This window comes from Podarcis raffonei, chromosome 2, assembly GCF_027172205.1.
Source record: "Podarcis raffonei isolate rPodRaf1 chromosome 2, rPodRaf1.pri, whole genome shotgun sequence".
Classification (NCBI taxonomy): Eukaryota; Metazoa; Chordata; class Lepidosauria; order Squamata; family Lacertidae; genus Podarcis; species Podarcis raffonei.
In genome coordinates, this window is record NC_070603.1 from 36,517,705 (window position 1) to 36,534,281 (window position 16,577).

Sequence of the window (16,577 nt, forward strand, 5' to 3'; positions counted from 1 at the left end):
AGTTTTTCGTCTTACGAGGCATTCGTCTTGCGAGGTACCACTGTACTGTGTGTGCAGGTGGCAGAGGGTCAACCTCCTTACTGGCTGAGGCAAAAGGATCTTTCCAAATGGGGTAGGTAGGCAACAAAATGGGAAGTGGAAGCTCATTGTACGTAAAGATGCACCTTGGGGCAAAAGTAAAAGTAATCCCAACTTCAGATATAGTTTGATCAGCCTGAACTGGCGGTGACATGGAAGAGGTCTCTGGATCTTGGAAGAAAAAGCTCAGTGTCAACCCAGTTTGTGGCAGCTGCGAAGGAGGCAAATTCCTTACTAGGGTTTAATAGGGAAGAGACTGAAAACAAACCTGCAGATATCACAGGGCCTTCATATCAATCTAGTTGAGATGCTATGTAGAAGTATGGCTGCCACATCTCCAAAAGGATATTGTAGAGGTGGAAAAGGTGCAGGAAACCAAGGGGCTGCAGCACTTCCCTTGTGACACTGGAGCTTTTTGGGAGGGCAGGGAGCAGACCAGGAAAAACATGCCTGAGGTTTATAAAATTGGGCATAGTATTGCCAAAACTGATTGAGGGAAGTTTTTCTCTGTGTTATTACTAGTGCTAGGGATCATCCAATGCAAGGTGCAGTACTGTTTTCTTTTTTTAAAAATCTAATCAATTTGATGAGTTTCAAAGTTACATGTGAAGAAACCAAATGGACAGAGGATGAGCAAATAGTGCAGTCCAGACTGAATTTCTCCCTCTTATGTGAAGTGGATCATGCAAAGCAAGTGCAGGCATGTGCATCCCTTGTAGGCTCCAAAACCTACAGGTCAGCTATGAGTCGAGCCTGACTTCCATGCCCCGCCTTCCGTCTTCCTCCCCACGCCCAGTTCTTATTACCTTCATCACAGCCAACATGGCGTTTTCGTCCGGTTGGACTGGTGCCATAGACTGTGCAAACTGCTGCAGCCGTCCGTAACGCCGGTATGGGTAAGTGAGGGTGTGGCTGCCTCCGCAGTGCCGAGGAACACTTATGTAGCTGAAGTCTGACATATCAGCAAGCCTGTCGCTGTTAGGAATCAAGGGTCAACAGGTCAAAGTGGGGAAACCCAGTGTGTAAGGGGCCCAAATGCAAAAGAGCAGGCTCTTGAACCTTGAATGGTTTGTAGGAGGTGGAGTTTCAGCAAGTATAGCTTGTAACACAAATCTTTTACACAACTGTCAAAGGCACAGGTGCTCTGTCTTCTTGCTCCCCTGGCTCCCCACTACCAGTGAGTCTGAAGCCGAACCAACTACACTAACCTGGTTTCTGGAGGACAACACCCCAAACCATACATAGGTACCTGGGGGATTGTGACAAAAGCTGTATACTCGTCCAGCTGCTAGTGCTGGCCTTGCTTCTCCATGCTGCAGCAGTTCTTTAACAGACCAGCTGTCCCAACACACAGCCACAACCCCTCCTGCCTTATTCTTTATTTTCTCACTTCACTACAGTGGCCAGGTGAAAAGGGGGACCAGGGTGGGCTACCACATCTTTAAACTGTGCAGAAGACAAGAATCTCAGCTGGTAAGCCTTGCATGTGGAAATCCTGTCTTCTAAGCAGCTCATAAAAGTACAGCACCCACCCACCCTGTCCTCTTACTCAACTGGGGATCCCATCCGTCAGCCACAATCACGGCTTGCTAGCTAGACCAGTGATAACCAACAGGATGCTGTTGGCCTACAGCTCCATTAAAGACCGATGGCCATGTTGGCTGGGGCTGATGGAAGTTGGAGTCCAGCTTCTTCTGGAGGCTACCCTTGAGCTAGACCAGGCAGGACTTCCCTTTTGGATGTTATAGCTGGGGAGAAGGTGGTCAAGAGGGGAACGGGGAATGAGCAAGGTGGAAGGTCTGTGGCACCGCCTTCTGTTGTGGCTGCAGAGAGGTTAAAAGGAACAGGAAAGGTCTTCTTTGCAGGTGCAATAGTAATTTGGTTTTGGTGCCGCTTGTTAAAAAAATATTAGGTTGCAATCCTACACTTGCTTACTTCACAGTAAGCCCCATTGAACTCAGTGGGGCTTGCGTTGAGTGTATATGTGTAATATGGCACAGTAATGCTGTGCTTGATTTTTCATGGGACACTTTAGAGCTACCTTGAGTCTCCTTTTGGAGGGATAAAGGTGGAAACAGACAAGTAAATAAGATAAATATGAGAGAGCAAGCCAGATGCCACTCCCAAGTTGTCTAGGGTCAAGTCCTGCCCAAGGATATTTTGAAATGCTAACTTCAGAAAGCACTTTTGGGGGTGGGTGGGTTTACATTTCTTTGTCACAATTTAGCACGGCTGTCCTTAATTGTCCCACAAAACACCACTCACAATTACACTGAACATTTTCAGAATGTCAAAACTGATTCATTTCCCAAATAAAGCAGAAAACACTAAGCTGCTCCAGAGAGGTCATGGTGGAAGGGGAAACTGAAATATTAGGTGCATACTCAGTGCACAACAACAACCTGTTCCTGGCTTTGTCTCCCTGGCCTGCACTTCATCAAGCAGCAACACACACACACACACAAAAAAAACCAGAATGAAAGAGTAAATCTTGTCACAAGTCAGCATGTAGACAAGGAGGGAGCTTCCTAGACAGAAAGTAGAATTTCAGGCATGGAAGCAATAGGGGGAGCAGCAACTAGCAGCAACTAGCAAGCTAACAATGAAGCAGAAATAAAAATGCAAGCTACATGGCCAGTTTTGACAGGAGGGGGTTTCTGAAGTCTTGGTGGAACTTTGCTGTTGGGAACTGGGGTGGCATACCTGACCTGCAGTACAAGGTTAATGTTTGTTTGCATGTTACTTCTTTGGTTCTGCAGGTAAAGGAGTCAGCCTGCAGTAAATATATTGTGAAGCTGTAACAGTCAGGTCTGACTTGTTCAACAGACATCTCAAGCTCAGAGTTTGCTTTGGAATTCCAGATTTTATTACCGTGCAGCAGCAGCAAGTCTGACCACTAAATATGTGCATTCTTTCCATTCACAGAGCTATATGTACGCTAAGGAGAAGCACCTTAAGGGGTTGCTTCAGGCATGATGAAATTCCTACACTGAAGTTGGTTCTGCATAAGAATCTGCGTAAATCCTGTATGCCAGGTATCCAGTGAGATAAGACTAAGAGCACGTGAGGAGTTTGTGGCTTCTTACCACACAGAAACTTGTTCCAAAAAGTGGATTCTGTGTATAGGAATTTTCACCCATGTGTGCAACAAAGTGAAGAAGTTCCACATTGGTAAATGAGAAGGCTCAGCATATAGTTAGCTGCTCCTGCTCTTCTTGTGGCTGATTTCTTGCAAAGCTGATATTGTTTACACCCTATTTGGAATATCCACCTGGATAAAAAGAATGAACTAGGAGCTCGACCCAGAGATTTAGCTAAGTATTAATGACTGTTTCATAAATCTGACTTTCAGGGATTTCTGAACAGGTGGTGTTCTGTTGTGTCCATGCCTTGAAATCCCTAGGATGGCTGCGTAATGAAGCATTATTCAAGCCCAGCATCAGCACCTGAAATGATGGGGTAAATGTCTGGGCCCAGAACCCCCAGAAAGCCCGCTGGAGCTGACACTGCTGCCCTCCCCTTTTGATTTTTTTAATGTAGCTTACCCAACTCCATACTCATCAAAGAAGCACTGAGCAAAGTGGCCTGAGCCAACATCTTTTATTCCTCCAGACTCATTCTGGGATAATAAAATGGCCTTCTCCACCACTTCTGCCACCGAGGAGGAGGCATTCCAGTGTGCAGCCTTGCTGCTCGTCTTCCCCGCCTCCAGGTGGAGAAGCCAAGGAAGCAGCAATATTTGGGTGAGTGTCCTGGCAAGAGCCAGGGTGTTCCTGTGTTCTGGCTGCTGCTTGGTTTTCCCCTGGGGGAGCAACACTCAGAGGAGCACCTTGGCTCGCACCAGGTTCGGCAAGAACTGGGGCGTGGTGGCAGAAGTGGGGTACGGTGGGTGAGGCCAGGAAGCCGCAATTGGGTGGGGCGTGGAGTTTGATCTGTCCCGGGTGCCTTCAAACTGAGTGCCAGCCCTACTTTGCTTCTCGTTGCTTTGGAGCTATGAACTTCAACTGCTCGAGACCTTTTCTCCTACCGTTTGCCATACGGGGTTGAGCCAAGACACTGGGCCTGCAGCATCTCCCTGATCATCTGAGCGTTGACCTTCGCTGCTCCACCACTGTAATGGCTCTGCACCTTCTGTATATCCATGAGCATCTTGGAATGGATGCGGCGCAGCTTATTGAGACTCGCACTCTTCTCCAGTGCGTCAAAACGAACACCAGGTCCTAACTTCAGACTAGGGTGGGGTACAATAGGATGGGAAGGGGAAAGGTGGGGTGCAGCAGCACAAGCCAGAGAGCAAGGAGATGGCAAACAGCCACAGAAAGAGAACGGAAAAGAGAAATCATACTGTTAAGCAGGGCTGTTGCTTCCAGCATGCCTTGCTCGCATTTTACGCGCCTTTTGTGAGAAAGCAGGAACTAGTGAGAACATTTACGTGGAGCTATGCTACCCGGGAGGACCTAACCAGGTTCACTCAAACTGACAGCTATGAAGAATATAAAAAGCAAAGGACACATGTTCAATGGGACACATTTTCTACAGAAGATCCTCTGGGTGTAACAAATGGAGGGGTTGCTGAGGTCTACTGCCCCATCCAGCGACACTTCTATCTAAGGATGTGTTGAGAGATTGCCCAAAGGAAACTTTCAGCCAATTTTTGAGAGGGATGGTTGGAGGAAAGGGAGGGATTCACCCCCACCTACCCCCTTATATCCCTGTCCTCCTTCCACCACCGGTTTCCTAACTTTGGCACTGGGGTTATTTCTTTTAGCCTCTGGTTAACAGATGCCACTGTAATTTTTTTGCTACACGGTGACAGAATATTGTTTGCAAGAGAACTGTAGGAAACAAACAATGGCATCCACTAGCTGCCAGGAAAAGCCTCGCCACACCAACAGAGACTAATTCCCTGCCCTGCTCCCCTACCTGCCAGTTTGCTGAAACGATTGCCCCATTCTCATCACATGCAAATGGGGCAGAGGAAATGGGGGAGCTCCCTCTGTCCAACCTGTCAGTGAAAAATCTTGTTTTGCTAGGTAGGAGTATTTGGGCTGCAAGCTATTTCCCTGCCACTCCTGCCTTCCCCCAGCAGAATGATAGCAAAATCACCAAGGCCAGAGGCACTTTGCATCTGCTCTCTTCTCAGTTTCATTCTCCCCAGCAGGCCCCCTATTTCCAAATCTGTGCCCCGTCCAATTCCCACCTGACCTGCCTCTTAAAATACACACAAGCTAGGAACCAGAAAAAACCCCTCCGAAGCCCCTTGTCCTCTGCGTACCTGCGGTTCAGCTGCCTGATTTGTTCCAATTCATAAACCATGTATGGCCGGAGGGATTGGTGAGCAGGTAAACCTGGCACAGCAGGGAGTGTAGTGATGTGTCTGCCAAGACAATAAGCAGGCAGGTTAAGCAAAGGGAGGGGTGGGAGAACGAAGCAGCTACAGGACAAGGAAGTCGTCCCTGGTTCAGCTGCTGACATCTGCTTGTCACGGAAGGGCAGGCCATGCAGGACCCTGGGCTGGCTGATGGGATGTGTTTTTCCCAAGCTACCAGTTGGAGGCTGTGGTTGCCCCATCATGGCTGAGCAAGGAGGACTCAAATCCAAATGGCCCGGCTTCCAAGTCCTGTTCTGCACCTATTTTTAAACCACCACATACCCCTATAAATATTTATTGTTACTTTTCTATCCTTCCTCCCAAAGGAGCCCAGGACAGCAGCATAAGCACACAAGCACCATTAGAGTTCCACACATGGACTTACGGGCCAGGAACCACCATTTCCAAAGGTCGGTCGCAAGAGATGCAGTGGAAATGGGCCAGGAGTCTCCTGTTTGGGTAGAAAAAGAGATGCTTAGGTCAAATGAAGGGATTACGGCAATGGGAGTATACAGCAGGTGCCAGGAGAGGGGGAGATACAGGATATGCAAATGTTTCCCTGAACGGTCCGTGCGAAGGAGAGGAAAATGATAGTTTGTACACACGTTTTCATGAAGGGGAAGATGCCCTGGAGTTGAAAGGTTTGTGGGCTCACAACAGCAGAGGAAGAAGCAACACAAGTTGTGTCTAGGGAGCTCCTTATGTGCTTGGTAACACCAGGCACTCACAGATCTCTCCGTGGATGAGGAGGAGATGCAGAAGGCACTTTTCGCACACTGCAGCACAAGCAGGCCAGGCACATTCACCTGCTGCCTTCTTACCCCGTTCCTATGTAGTTTCTGACTGCCTGGGTAGCAACATAACAGTGTGGAATTAACTTGGCTATCCTAACGCTCAGCATGGGTGCCTCTTATTTAAAACTGACCACCTGGGGAGCTGTCAGAGAGCAACAGGAGACCATTCTCGATATTTTAGAACAACACATTTTCAAAATCTAAATGTCAAATTGCATGCGAAAACGTTGGGAGTTGTTTTTAAAAAAGAACGTCAACAACCTGCTTTAGAAAACAAGTACAGTGGTACCTCGGGTTACATACGCTTCAGGTTACAGATGCTTCAGGTTACAGACACTTCAGGTTACAGACTCCGCTAACCCAGAAATAGTACCTCGGGTTAAGAACTTTGCTTCAGGATGAGAACAGAAATCGTGCAGCAGCGGCACAGCAGCAGCAGGAGGCCCCATTAGCTAAAGTGGTGCTTCAGGTTAAGAACAGTTTCAGGTTAAGAACGGACCTCCAGAACGAATTAAGTTCTTAACCCCGAGGTACCACTGTACTCCCCTCTTCAAAACTGCACGTTGGTTGCACTTTGTATTGTACTTCTATTCCCTACCCCCCTTTTCCTTCTTCGAGGGAAGCAGATTCCTCTGGTGGAGATCAGGTAGCTATGGAGATCCTTCCCTCCCAAACATGACACACCTTTACCTAATCCCACTGACTGACGTTGGCACCACCAGCTACTGCTGGGAAAAAGTACTTGGTGCATGGGGCAGGATTTGAGCAGCTTCAAGCCTCTCTGTTCCTTGAAGATCGCCCTGGAGGAAGAGCTGGAATTAACTGCGCGCACACAACTTCGCCTGGGGATACCATGCTTCTTGTCGGAAAGCATTTGCTGGCGCCTTATTCCTCCATTCTTTCAAGTACAGTCACTGTTTCGTTCCGTCAAAGGATGTGGAGGGAAGCAACGGGCAAGGCCTGGGAGGTGGCTTGCCTGGTTGTGGGATCCAGTCTCTATCTTCTTACATAACGGGCACACAGTATGGGGGCTGCTCACTGTGCCACCACCCTCCGCCCAGCAGAATGCATTCGTAATTGCCAGTTTCCATCACTGAGGCTATTCACTCTCCTTTCTTCGAGGTGAGTGAGCCGTGCCCCATGTCCCCACGCGTCGCAAGCACCACCACCCTCTGGTGGTGACACATGGGTGATGCAGCTTGCAGCAGTGAAGGAAAGCGCATCCATTGACAACAACGTGGAGGGGTGAGAGAGTGCCAGCTGGCCAGCTGGGCCACTCCTTCCAAAAGACTTCAAAAAAACCCAAAACAAAAAACACAGCTATGCAGCAGAGTGTGATTGAGATTCCTATAGGCGGGGGAACATCCAAGATTCAGAGCCCCATCTGAACAAAATTATCAGTTTCGGGTTCTCACTTTTCCAGTCTTAAAATTCAGTTTGCCCCTTTTCCACATTAGTTTGCATTTAAAAAAGGGGAAGGGGGAAATGGTACCTCCAGGCAAAAAAATTGTTTGCAATTTTGTGTACATTTCTCTGTAGGTGTGCATATTATATGTAATTTTACCTAACACACACATTTCTGCTGGCAATTTTCCATAACACAATGCATTTTTGTACTCTAACATACACAATTTTGTGTGTGTGTGTTTTGTTTTTTTACTGAAGACATGCATTGCAAAAACACTGAAGGAGGACCAGCAGACTTGGGGGGGGGGGGCTGAATCATAGAACTGTAGTGTTGGAAGGGACCCTGAGGATCATTTAGTCCAGGGGTCAGCAAACTTTTTCAGCAGGGGGCCAGTCCACTGTCCCTCAGACCTTGTGGGGGGGCCAGACTATATTTTTGGGGGGGAAATGAACAAATGCCTATGCCCCACAAATAACCCAGAGATGCATTTTAAATAAAAGCACACGTTCTACTAATGTAAAATCACGCTGATTCCTGGACTGTCCATGGGCCAGATTTAGAAGGCAATTGGGCTGGATCCAGCCTCTGAGACTTAGTTTGCCTACCCATGATTTAGTCCAACCCCCCTGCAATGCAGGAATATGCCACTGTCCCATAGGGGGATCGAATCTGCAGCCTTGGTGTTATTAGCACCATACTCTAACTATCAATTCCACTACTCCTTTGACTTGCCTGGGACCAGGGAGAAGAGAGAGTGTACTCTGGGGAGAGTAAAGAGAGTGAGACAGAGAGGCTTGGAGGGACACACTTGACCCCAGGCCTACTCTAATCATACTGCAATAGTAAACGTGAAAGGCTTCCAGTCTTCCAAAGCAGTTTTTTTTTTAAGCACCCCCCCCCCAAATCATAACTTCTACTCTTTGAAAGCAGAGGTTTCTAGGCAACCTAATGGCATGGGAGAATAGATATATAGGCAGGCAGGCAAGGTATACTCCTTCAAGCCAAGGGTGTATTGTTTCACAAACTGCTAACTATGCCTAGAAGCAGCAAACACTTCTGAAAAGAGCTTAAGCAGAGAGAAGGAAGAAAAGCCAAGGATGGTGTAGAGCAGGGGTCAGCAACCTTTTTCAGCCATGGGCCGGTCCACCGTCCCTCAGACCATGTGGTGGGCTGGAGTGTATTTTGAGAAAAAATATGAACAAATTCCTTTGCCCCACAAATAACCCAGTGATGCATTTTAAATAAAAGCACACATTCTACTCATGTAAAAACACCAGGCAGGCCCCACAAGTAAACCAGAGATGCATTTTAAATAAAAGGACAGAGTCTACTCATGTAAAAACACGCTGATTCCTGGACCGTCCGTGGGCCGGATTGAGAAGGCGATTGGGCTGCATCCGGCCCACAGGCCTCAGGTTGCCTACCTGGTGTAGAGACAGCATCTTTGGCAAGGCTTTCGGTGTTGGAACAGGGCTCACTGTTCCCAGCGTAAGTGTCAAAAACAAATACCCGGAGCCCAAAGAGTGCAGTAGAGAAGTAGGACGTATGGACCCCAGCTTGCTGGAGAATAACCATTCTCTTCAACGTGTTAGGTTAGGGTGCAAGCTACTCGAAAGTCCTTTCTTTCAGGAACTCATACTAGATATACAAAGTGCGCTGAGGTCAGGCCAGGCCAAAGGGCCATAGTCCATCCAACACATCTTATCCTGACAGGCAGTGTCTCAGCATTCTGCTCCTCTACTTAAGACCCTTCAACTATAAAACCAGCACACGGTTCCAAGGAGCATGTTGTAGGCAGTGTGCATTGGCATGCTGGAGGCTTTCGTTTTGTCACAACACCCACAAACGTGAGACACGTGTGGCAACGTGCATCAGATTTGGCTTGACATCTGCCCGCTGTTCTCATACGTCTACCGGAAGATAAGAGTTGTCTGTCTTCAGACCTTCTTACCTCCTGATCCCAGCAGCTTCGTCTCCTATTTCTTGTGGCATCCTCTCCTTCAGCTGTTTCCGGATATCCTTCCAGCGCTCCTCCAGCTGCTGTCGGAAGGGGTCCAGTTCCAAGCGGTCCAGCTGCACAGAAAGGGACAGAATGGTTCTGAAGAGAGCTGCGCGTTCAAGGCACTGACGCGGTAGGGTAGAGCTGCAACTCTGCCCCATTAAGTGAGTCACTGCCATTCAAAATATTGTTCAGCCCACCTTTCTGGTGTTCAAGGCAACTTACAGCAGAAAAGTCGTGCATCCATTTCAACACAAGCTGGGAAAATGGCATAGTCATTAATCAGTGCCTAAGTGGTAAAGGCCTAGATATGGAGGAGATACCCCGGGAGAGCGTTTCAAAAGGCGAGGGGCCACCACATGGTAGACCCTGTGATGGGCAGGGGAGTGTGGAGAGACAGAAGAACAAATTGAAATATTTTGTTCCCCCTTTACCAATTAAATGAAGCAAAGATTTAACTGAGGGTCATTTAACGCTTTCTGACTGCTGAAATGAGGTACTTTGAAAACAATATGAAAGACCATAAAAGCTATATTAAATAATTAATGGCTGGATGGCAAGATTAGCATACAAAAACACATATTAACTTACACTGCATTGTTTTAGAGAGGGCGTGAGTTAGAACATTTAAGATAATTGTATGGTGTGTAAAGAATGGAAATGTTCATATGCTTTGTATGTTTAAATTAAAAGAAACTTAAAAGGGAAAGAAGAAAAAGGTGTAGGTTCTGAAGGCAGGCTAGCAGAGAAGAGCCTCAGATGACAATTGGTATGAACAGGCAGGTTTCTATAGGAGAAGGCATGCCTTTGGCCTAGAGATACTCAACTATTTCACTTGGCCTTTCATTTTCAAGTGACCTGGTCTGATTTGCATTCCTGGACAGCGGATTAGAACACAATTATCCTCCACTTTTTGCACCCTTATTATTTTTGCAATATAGTTCTCAGGTAAAAGATTATAAAAATACTAAAATGCATTCAAAAATGTGTATTTAAGGACAAAGTTCATACACAAATATGTATTTTATGTGATCAAACACATTAAACAGATTTTTTTAAAAAATGCATTAAAAAGATTGATGCAGAAATGGGATAGAATGGGACCCACAAGTAAACACATGTAAAACACGCATTGGTTGACAATTAGACTGGCCTGTCCATCCCTACTTCAGACATCCTGTTTATAGAGATTTACTGGTAAAAGCTGACATTTCAAATTGTGCCCAGAAACAAACTAGAAGCCAGTATTTAGAGGCAGGAATCATGCGTATGCTTACCCTTCAGCCTACCCTGGCTCACCTGATTGGCAGGGACAGGCGCGAGCAATGAGACATGCATGGCTGGCTTACCAGCATAACCACCAGTTAGTGTTGGGAACAGGGCAGAAAGGGATGTGCTTCTGCATGAGTCACTGGGTACTCCCAGCCACATTCCACAGCACTGAACCACAAACATGGGAAGCTCTCGACACTTTGGGATGCCCTCATTGGCCTGGCTGTGAATCATGGGCAAGGCAAGAGCCTTGCTTACCTTGGAGTCCATTTCAATCAAGAGTTTGTCAAGCATCTTCTGCCAATCTTGTTCTTGCCCAGCCATCTTGTTCAACAGCTCCTGCATCATCTTATGCAACTGCTCCGTGGTGGCATCGAACTGGCTACGGCTGACCTTCGCAGCAAGGGCAGCCTTATCTGCTTTCTGGAAAAGTAGGGGGGAAATGGGGGGCATATCTTTGGTCGGATCTGTATCGCAAAGAACACCCCCACCCTTCCCATCAGTAGCTCTGAGTGTGCATGTCCAGAGAGCATCTCCCTCCAATCTATAAGGATGGCAAGCACCAGAATCCCCGTTCAAACTGCTAATGACTGCCTTGCAGGTTGGCTGCAGAGCTGTGAGCAGAATCCAGGCCCCATCTACTTCATATGCTAGCTCCCTCTGCAAGCAGATCTTATGCAGGAGCACCAAGCCATGGCTCGATGCGCATGGGACAACTGTGATGTGTTATCAAGTACAACTCCTCACCACATCGATTTCCATCACAAGGCTGTCTTTGTCCGCTTTTACATTTTCTAGTCTCTCCAAGGACTTGAACAACATCTGTAAAGAACACAAAGCAAAGTAATCAAAGGTGGTTACCCAGAGACTCACATTCCTACTCAGCAGGGCAGAGGAATCTGGTGCCCTTCAGATGTTTCCAACTTCATCTCCCATCAGTCCCAGGCAGTATGGCCTATGATCAGAGATGATGGGAGTTGTTTGTAGTCCAACATCATCTGGAAGGCCACAGAGTTCTTCATTGCCACTACACTTTTAATTAAAATTATATATATATATTCATTTACTAGCACGTGTTCTGCAAGGTCTCATTGCATCCAAATGCTGCAAATCACACAACTCTCATTCCAAAGTGAGCCGTCTTGTGCTTCTATCTCATGACTGATAACAGACTGTAGGCTAGTGTATTGACAAAGCATGCTTTAGGTCAACTAGCTCAACATTTTGGGAATCGATACTGGGGGCAGAGTGGGGGTGGGAGGATGCTTACTTGCCAAGGAGGGCAACAGGGTGATTTGATGGGGCCCCTGGCAACCCTACTAAAGTTTAGTGAACATCAGGTAGAACTCTTACCCACTTGTAAGAAAAAACAAAGTTGTTTTCAACAGCAGCAAGGAGCCAAGATACTGCACATCTTAGCATCACTCCTTTTTCTTTGGACAATCTGGCTGGCAGCTACTTGGTGGCATATTATACAGCTGGTTCTCCCATGAGGGGTCTGGGTAGCAGGGAACACGATGGCCCCTGGAGAACAGGCTGCCGCCCCCGCCCAAATACCAAATGTTGGCACATCTGCTGTAAGAGGTGATTTGCTGATGCTGATTGATTTGTAGCTGCTTGGACCAAATGCCAACAAACCCAGGTGGATATCCAGTACTGCTGCCACCGCTATAGTCTCATGGCCTCAGTCACCTGCTTTGCACTTGCTTAAGCAGAGGGAGGAGAGCCAGCTGCTTCCCCCTGGAGGAAGCACCACCAAATCCTTGTGAAGCAACAACACTGGGAATGTCCCATGTCATTTGACCCTCTAACCTGGCGTCAAGATCACCTACACTTATCTCCTTCTGCTTCTGGCGATGATCTTCTACAAGAGTGCCTGCAGTGGCGTTCAGCTTCTCACAGTCATCCTGAACTTGCAGGATGGTGCTTTGGATCTGGTTGAGCATCTCTTCATCCTGGTTGCAAAGGCAACAAAGTAATGAAAGCCAACATTGGCATGGGTCTCCTTAATTAAATCCTTCCCCAAGTGTGTTAATTCCCTTTCGTTTTGGTGCAATGCGTATTTTATCTACATTGGATCAGAACTACAGCCTGAAGATGACAGTACACCATCAAGCAAAAACTTTGTACTTAGGAGCAGACACCCGTGGGTTCTGCCTTTGCATGTGTCTCCTCTCTGGATGGAAACACGTGTGTTGTTCTCACCCCTGCCCCTAGTTATCATTGATGCTGCACTGTACTTCCATTCTGCCCCTAGGTGCTGATATTAATGCACTTTCAGCATACAAAAGCAAGCACAAATCCTGGCACTTTGTTACAGAGCACAAAGAACAAAAAGATGCCATATGAGAAAACAGAATCACAAAAAAGCCATGGACATAACCATTATCTATGGTAGGGTGGCTTGTTCAATCCTTCTTAATTCCTTGCTTATGTTACCTAGGACAAGAATCTCTCTATTTCCCTTTGGAGGATGGGAGAGGGATTCAGAGATCCCGTCTCTAGGGATGGGCAGGATAATAAATGATATGAATATGTGCAGCTGCACACATAATGCCGTCTGAGGACAGCAGGTTGAATCATGCATTTGGAGAGCACTCCCAAAATGGGCCTTCTTCAGGCCTTACCACTAAGTCTCAGATCAGGCCTCAGCATCCACACAGAGCCCCCTGCAGTCCTCCCTCTGCCCTCCTCCTGGAAACCTGAGGTCACGTTCTTGCGCCGGCCTTACCTGGCGGTGCTTGGGTTTCTTGGCTAGTTTGCCTTCTGCCTGCCTTAACATGAAGTTGTTAATCAAGTCCTGCAGCTGCTCATAGCGCTTGAACAGCTGGCTAACCTTCTCACTGACATCTAAGCTACAAGCTGCACATGTGCTCTGGACCTGAGCCACCCCAGGCTCCGGGGTAGGCGGCATGCTCATGGACAGCAGCGTGGACGAGGAAGCCATCATGTTCTCTATGACACCTCTAAGCTTGTCTAACTGTGGGCAAGGGAGAGAAGGAGGAGTCCAGCTTTAGACAAGGGAGTCAGACGACAAAATGTTTCCTATCTTCCACAGAAGTGGGGTCGAGTACGGGTGGCGGCAGCTATATCGTGCTGCTCTAATTGGCCCATTCCATTGTCTCTCAAGACAGATGGACACCAACAACAATTTATTACATTATTTTCAGGCAGGAGCAGGCAGGGTCTGGCAACGCAACCATAATGCCAAGAATCCCAGTGGCATCTTAAGAGATAAAAGTTTCTAGAGCTCATGACTTGAGATGGGGTGGAAGTTTTAGAAAGCAGGGTCTGCTAAACTCTCACAGACCAATATGGACATGACATATACCCTAGAAGCCAAAGTTTCTATTCACACTTGAAGGGAGGCTTTCATTGGTGCCAGTAGGAGCTCTTCCACACAGAGTTAATAGCAAGATTTGTGAAAATGATTTTTGTTAGGACTATGGGGGTTTGTAAGAGTTAAGCCAGTCTTCTGCACGTTCTGCAGTCCAATGAAAATTGGTCCTTGCCCCCTTGCAATTTGAACAGATGCATTTAGCGCAATCTCTGATTTAGCTCTCAGGCTGTCAAGGGGGAGCGGATGGAGGTTTCGGTGGCCAAGGAGTGGCACTTATTTCACCACGTGCCGGTTCACTGCCCAACACAGGACACTCTACAGTTCCCTCCCTTTCCCCCTGCCTCTACACAGTCGCTCACAAATATCTCTTACTGCCAAGGGCATTTGCCTGGGATTTCTGTGCCACTGTTGATGCCATTTTAGCTAACACGGACCCCTTTAGGATCAGGCTGTGGCTACACTGCCACCCTTCTGCACTTCACTCATTCCCATCTGGTGTGGCTCATGGCAAAGTTGCATCTGTTTACAAATGGGTATCGTAAAGGTGTCAGAAACGTGAGGCCCTTGGCTGCTGCAGCTGCTCTGAAGCTCCCTGAGAATGCATGGCAGGAGTGGGTTCCCTGGGGAGTGCAGCAGGAACCTGCCGAAAGATCTCCTTCTGAAGCCCTTCCCTGGGTATTCCTGACTTTAGAAGTGAGGCTGGGGGAAAGGGCTTTTTTCGTGGTGGCACCCCATCTGTGGAATGCTTGCTCCAGAAAGTGAGCATTCCAAAAAACTAAACTGGATGGCCATGGGAAAGAAACAGGGTTACCATTGGGGGAGAGGAACAGGACAGTGTGGCCTCCTTCTCTATACCTCTAGAAGAGGTTCGATATGTGGGAAACAGCAGGTGATGCTTTACACAACATGGAGCCAAAGATTAACACCTGCTCATAGCTGCAAAACAAATGGCTGTTAAAAGCAGAAAGCTACAGGGGCTGGTTCAAAACACTGGCAACTCCAGAGCAAAAGGCCCTGCAAGGCAGCGGGAAAGCAAGGCAACCAGAGTCTGCCCCACTGAGCAGAAGCAGCCAGAGCTTGAGGCATCCTCCCTTATCTGGAGGATTAGGAAGGGAGCTTTTCATTAAAAATAAAAACAGGCAGCTGTCCATGTACCAACTGTGGGGATCCTGCAGGGACATATATTCTAAGCCATCCCAGAGAACTCTCAGCTACCTATCTACTTGCAAAAGTGGAATCAGTCCTCCCAAATTAGATCAAAACTGTTCCTAGGCTTGTGGGCTTCCCCTCATGACAGCAGGGCATGCTTATTAAATCGAGGACAGCATCATTGCAAACTCCTGCTTAGCAAACCCAATGACACAGCTGAACCCAACGGTACAAGAAAGTTACAATTTTAGGAGTGTACTTCTTCAGGGCAACCCGAAGAAGTGTGTCTGGCAAGCTGATCACTGGGAAGAGATTCTTACTCCCTCTTTACTGTTACTCTTCCTGGCTAACTACAAGGTGGCTGTCAGCTTAAGGTGTCAGCAGAAGAACTTGGACCAATATTCTTTCCTAGAATTTCCAAGCAGATTTGGCCCTGTCTGGCTCCTGCCTTAGAAAGCTAAGTCTCATGCTTTTATTCTCACTGTGAAAGAGCCACCTCTACAGAGCCCTTGCAAAGCGCAGAGGTTTCAAGAGGAGATCTGGCAGGCAAGGGACCTGAAACCAAACTAATGGCCAGGGGAAACCATGTGACTGATTCTTGGCAGCCAGGAAGAAAGACCTCACATTTCCTCTCGCTGACCTGTTCTTGCAGGTAGATGGCAGTGTCGGTCACTGACTGCTCCAGCTTGGCTTTCCCCGTATCCTGCTTGTTTCTGAGCTCCTTTAGCTCTTTCTCTATATCCTGCACTGTTGCTCTGTACCGCAAAGCCAACAACAATAGAGAGGAGTTACTCACCAAACAGGAAAAAGAAAGTCGTTTTTGGAGTGTGGGTCTCTAGGAAATCAGAAACACTCACACCACAGTTCTGGGGTAAACTGGGGGTCACTGAAACTAGACCACAATCAACTCCCTAAATGCACCTACTTGGCCAGCTTTCGAGGGTAGGGGGTTTGCTTTGGCATATTTATTTGTAATCAAGTCACATTGCACTGCAAAATGCCCCAACAATATGTGAAATCATCCTGGCAATTTGACTTCTAGCTACTTTTTTCCAGAAATGTAGAATCAATTTGAGGAAGACAGACCACTTGCAGGGGCCTTCATGGCTGTGAATTAGAGAACTTTAAGTTTGGGGGTGTGGAGCTTAAAATATCTCTTTCTAAGG

At 47.4% G+C, this 16,577-nt stretch overlaps 1 protein-coding gene across 4 annotated transcripts in view; it reads right to left on the reverse strand.

Annotated features, from left to right (window-relative positions):
- The window catches only part of QRICH2 (glutamine rich 2), a 43,667-nt gene that overhangs the window by 7,207 nt on the left and 19,883 nt on the right, over positions 1-16,577 (reverse strand). For 2 of the 4 annotated variants that reach the window (XM_053376003.1, XM_053376000.1), the window contains 10 exons: positions 16,052-16,166; positions 13,654-13,902; positions 12,755-12,877; positions 11,670-11,744; positions 11,181-11,345; positions 9,603-9,724; positions 5,835-5,900; positions 5,354-5,455; positions 4,106-4,309; positions 885-1,053 (listed from right to left, as the gene is read on the reverse strand). In XM_053376003.1, coding sequence (XP_053231978.1) covers positions 885-1,053; positions 4,106-4,309; positions 5,354-5,455; positions 5,835-5,900; positions 9,603-9,724; positions 11,181-11,345; positions 11,670-11,744; positions 12,755-12,877; positions 13,654-13,902; positions 16,052-16,166 — 1,390 coding nt within the window. The remainder of the gene's footprint in view (positions 1-884; positions 1,054-4,105; positions 4,310-5,353; positions 5,456-5,834; positions 5,901-9,602; positions 9,725-11,180; positions 11,346-11,669; positions 11,745-12,754; positions 12,878-13,653; positions 13,903-16,051; positions 16,167-16,577) is intronic. The other 2 variants (XM_053376002.1, XM_053376001.1) reach the window with 2 other exon arrangements.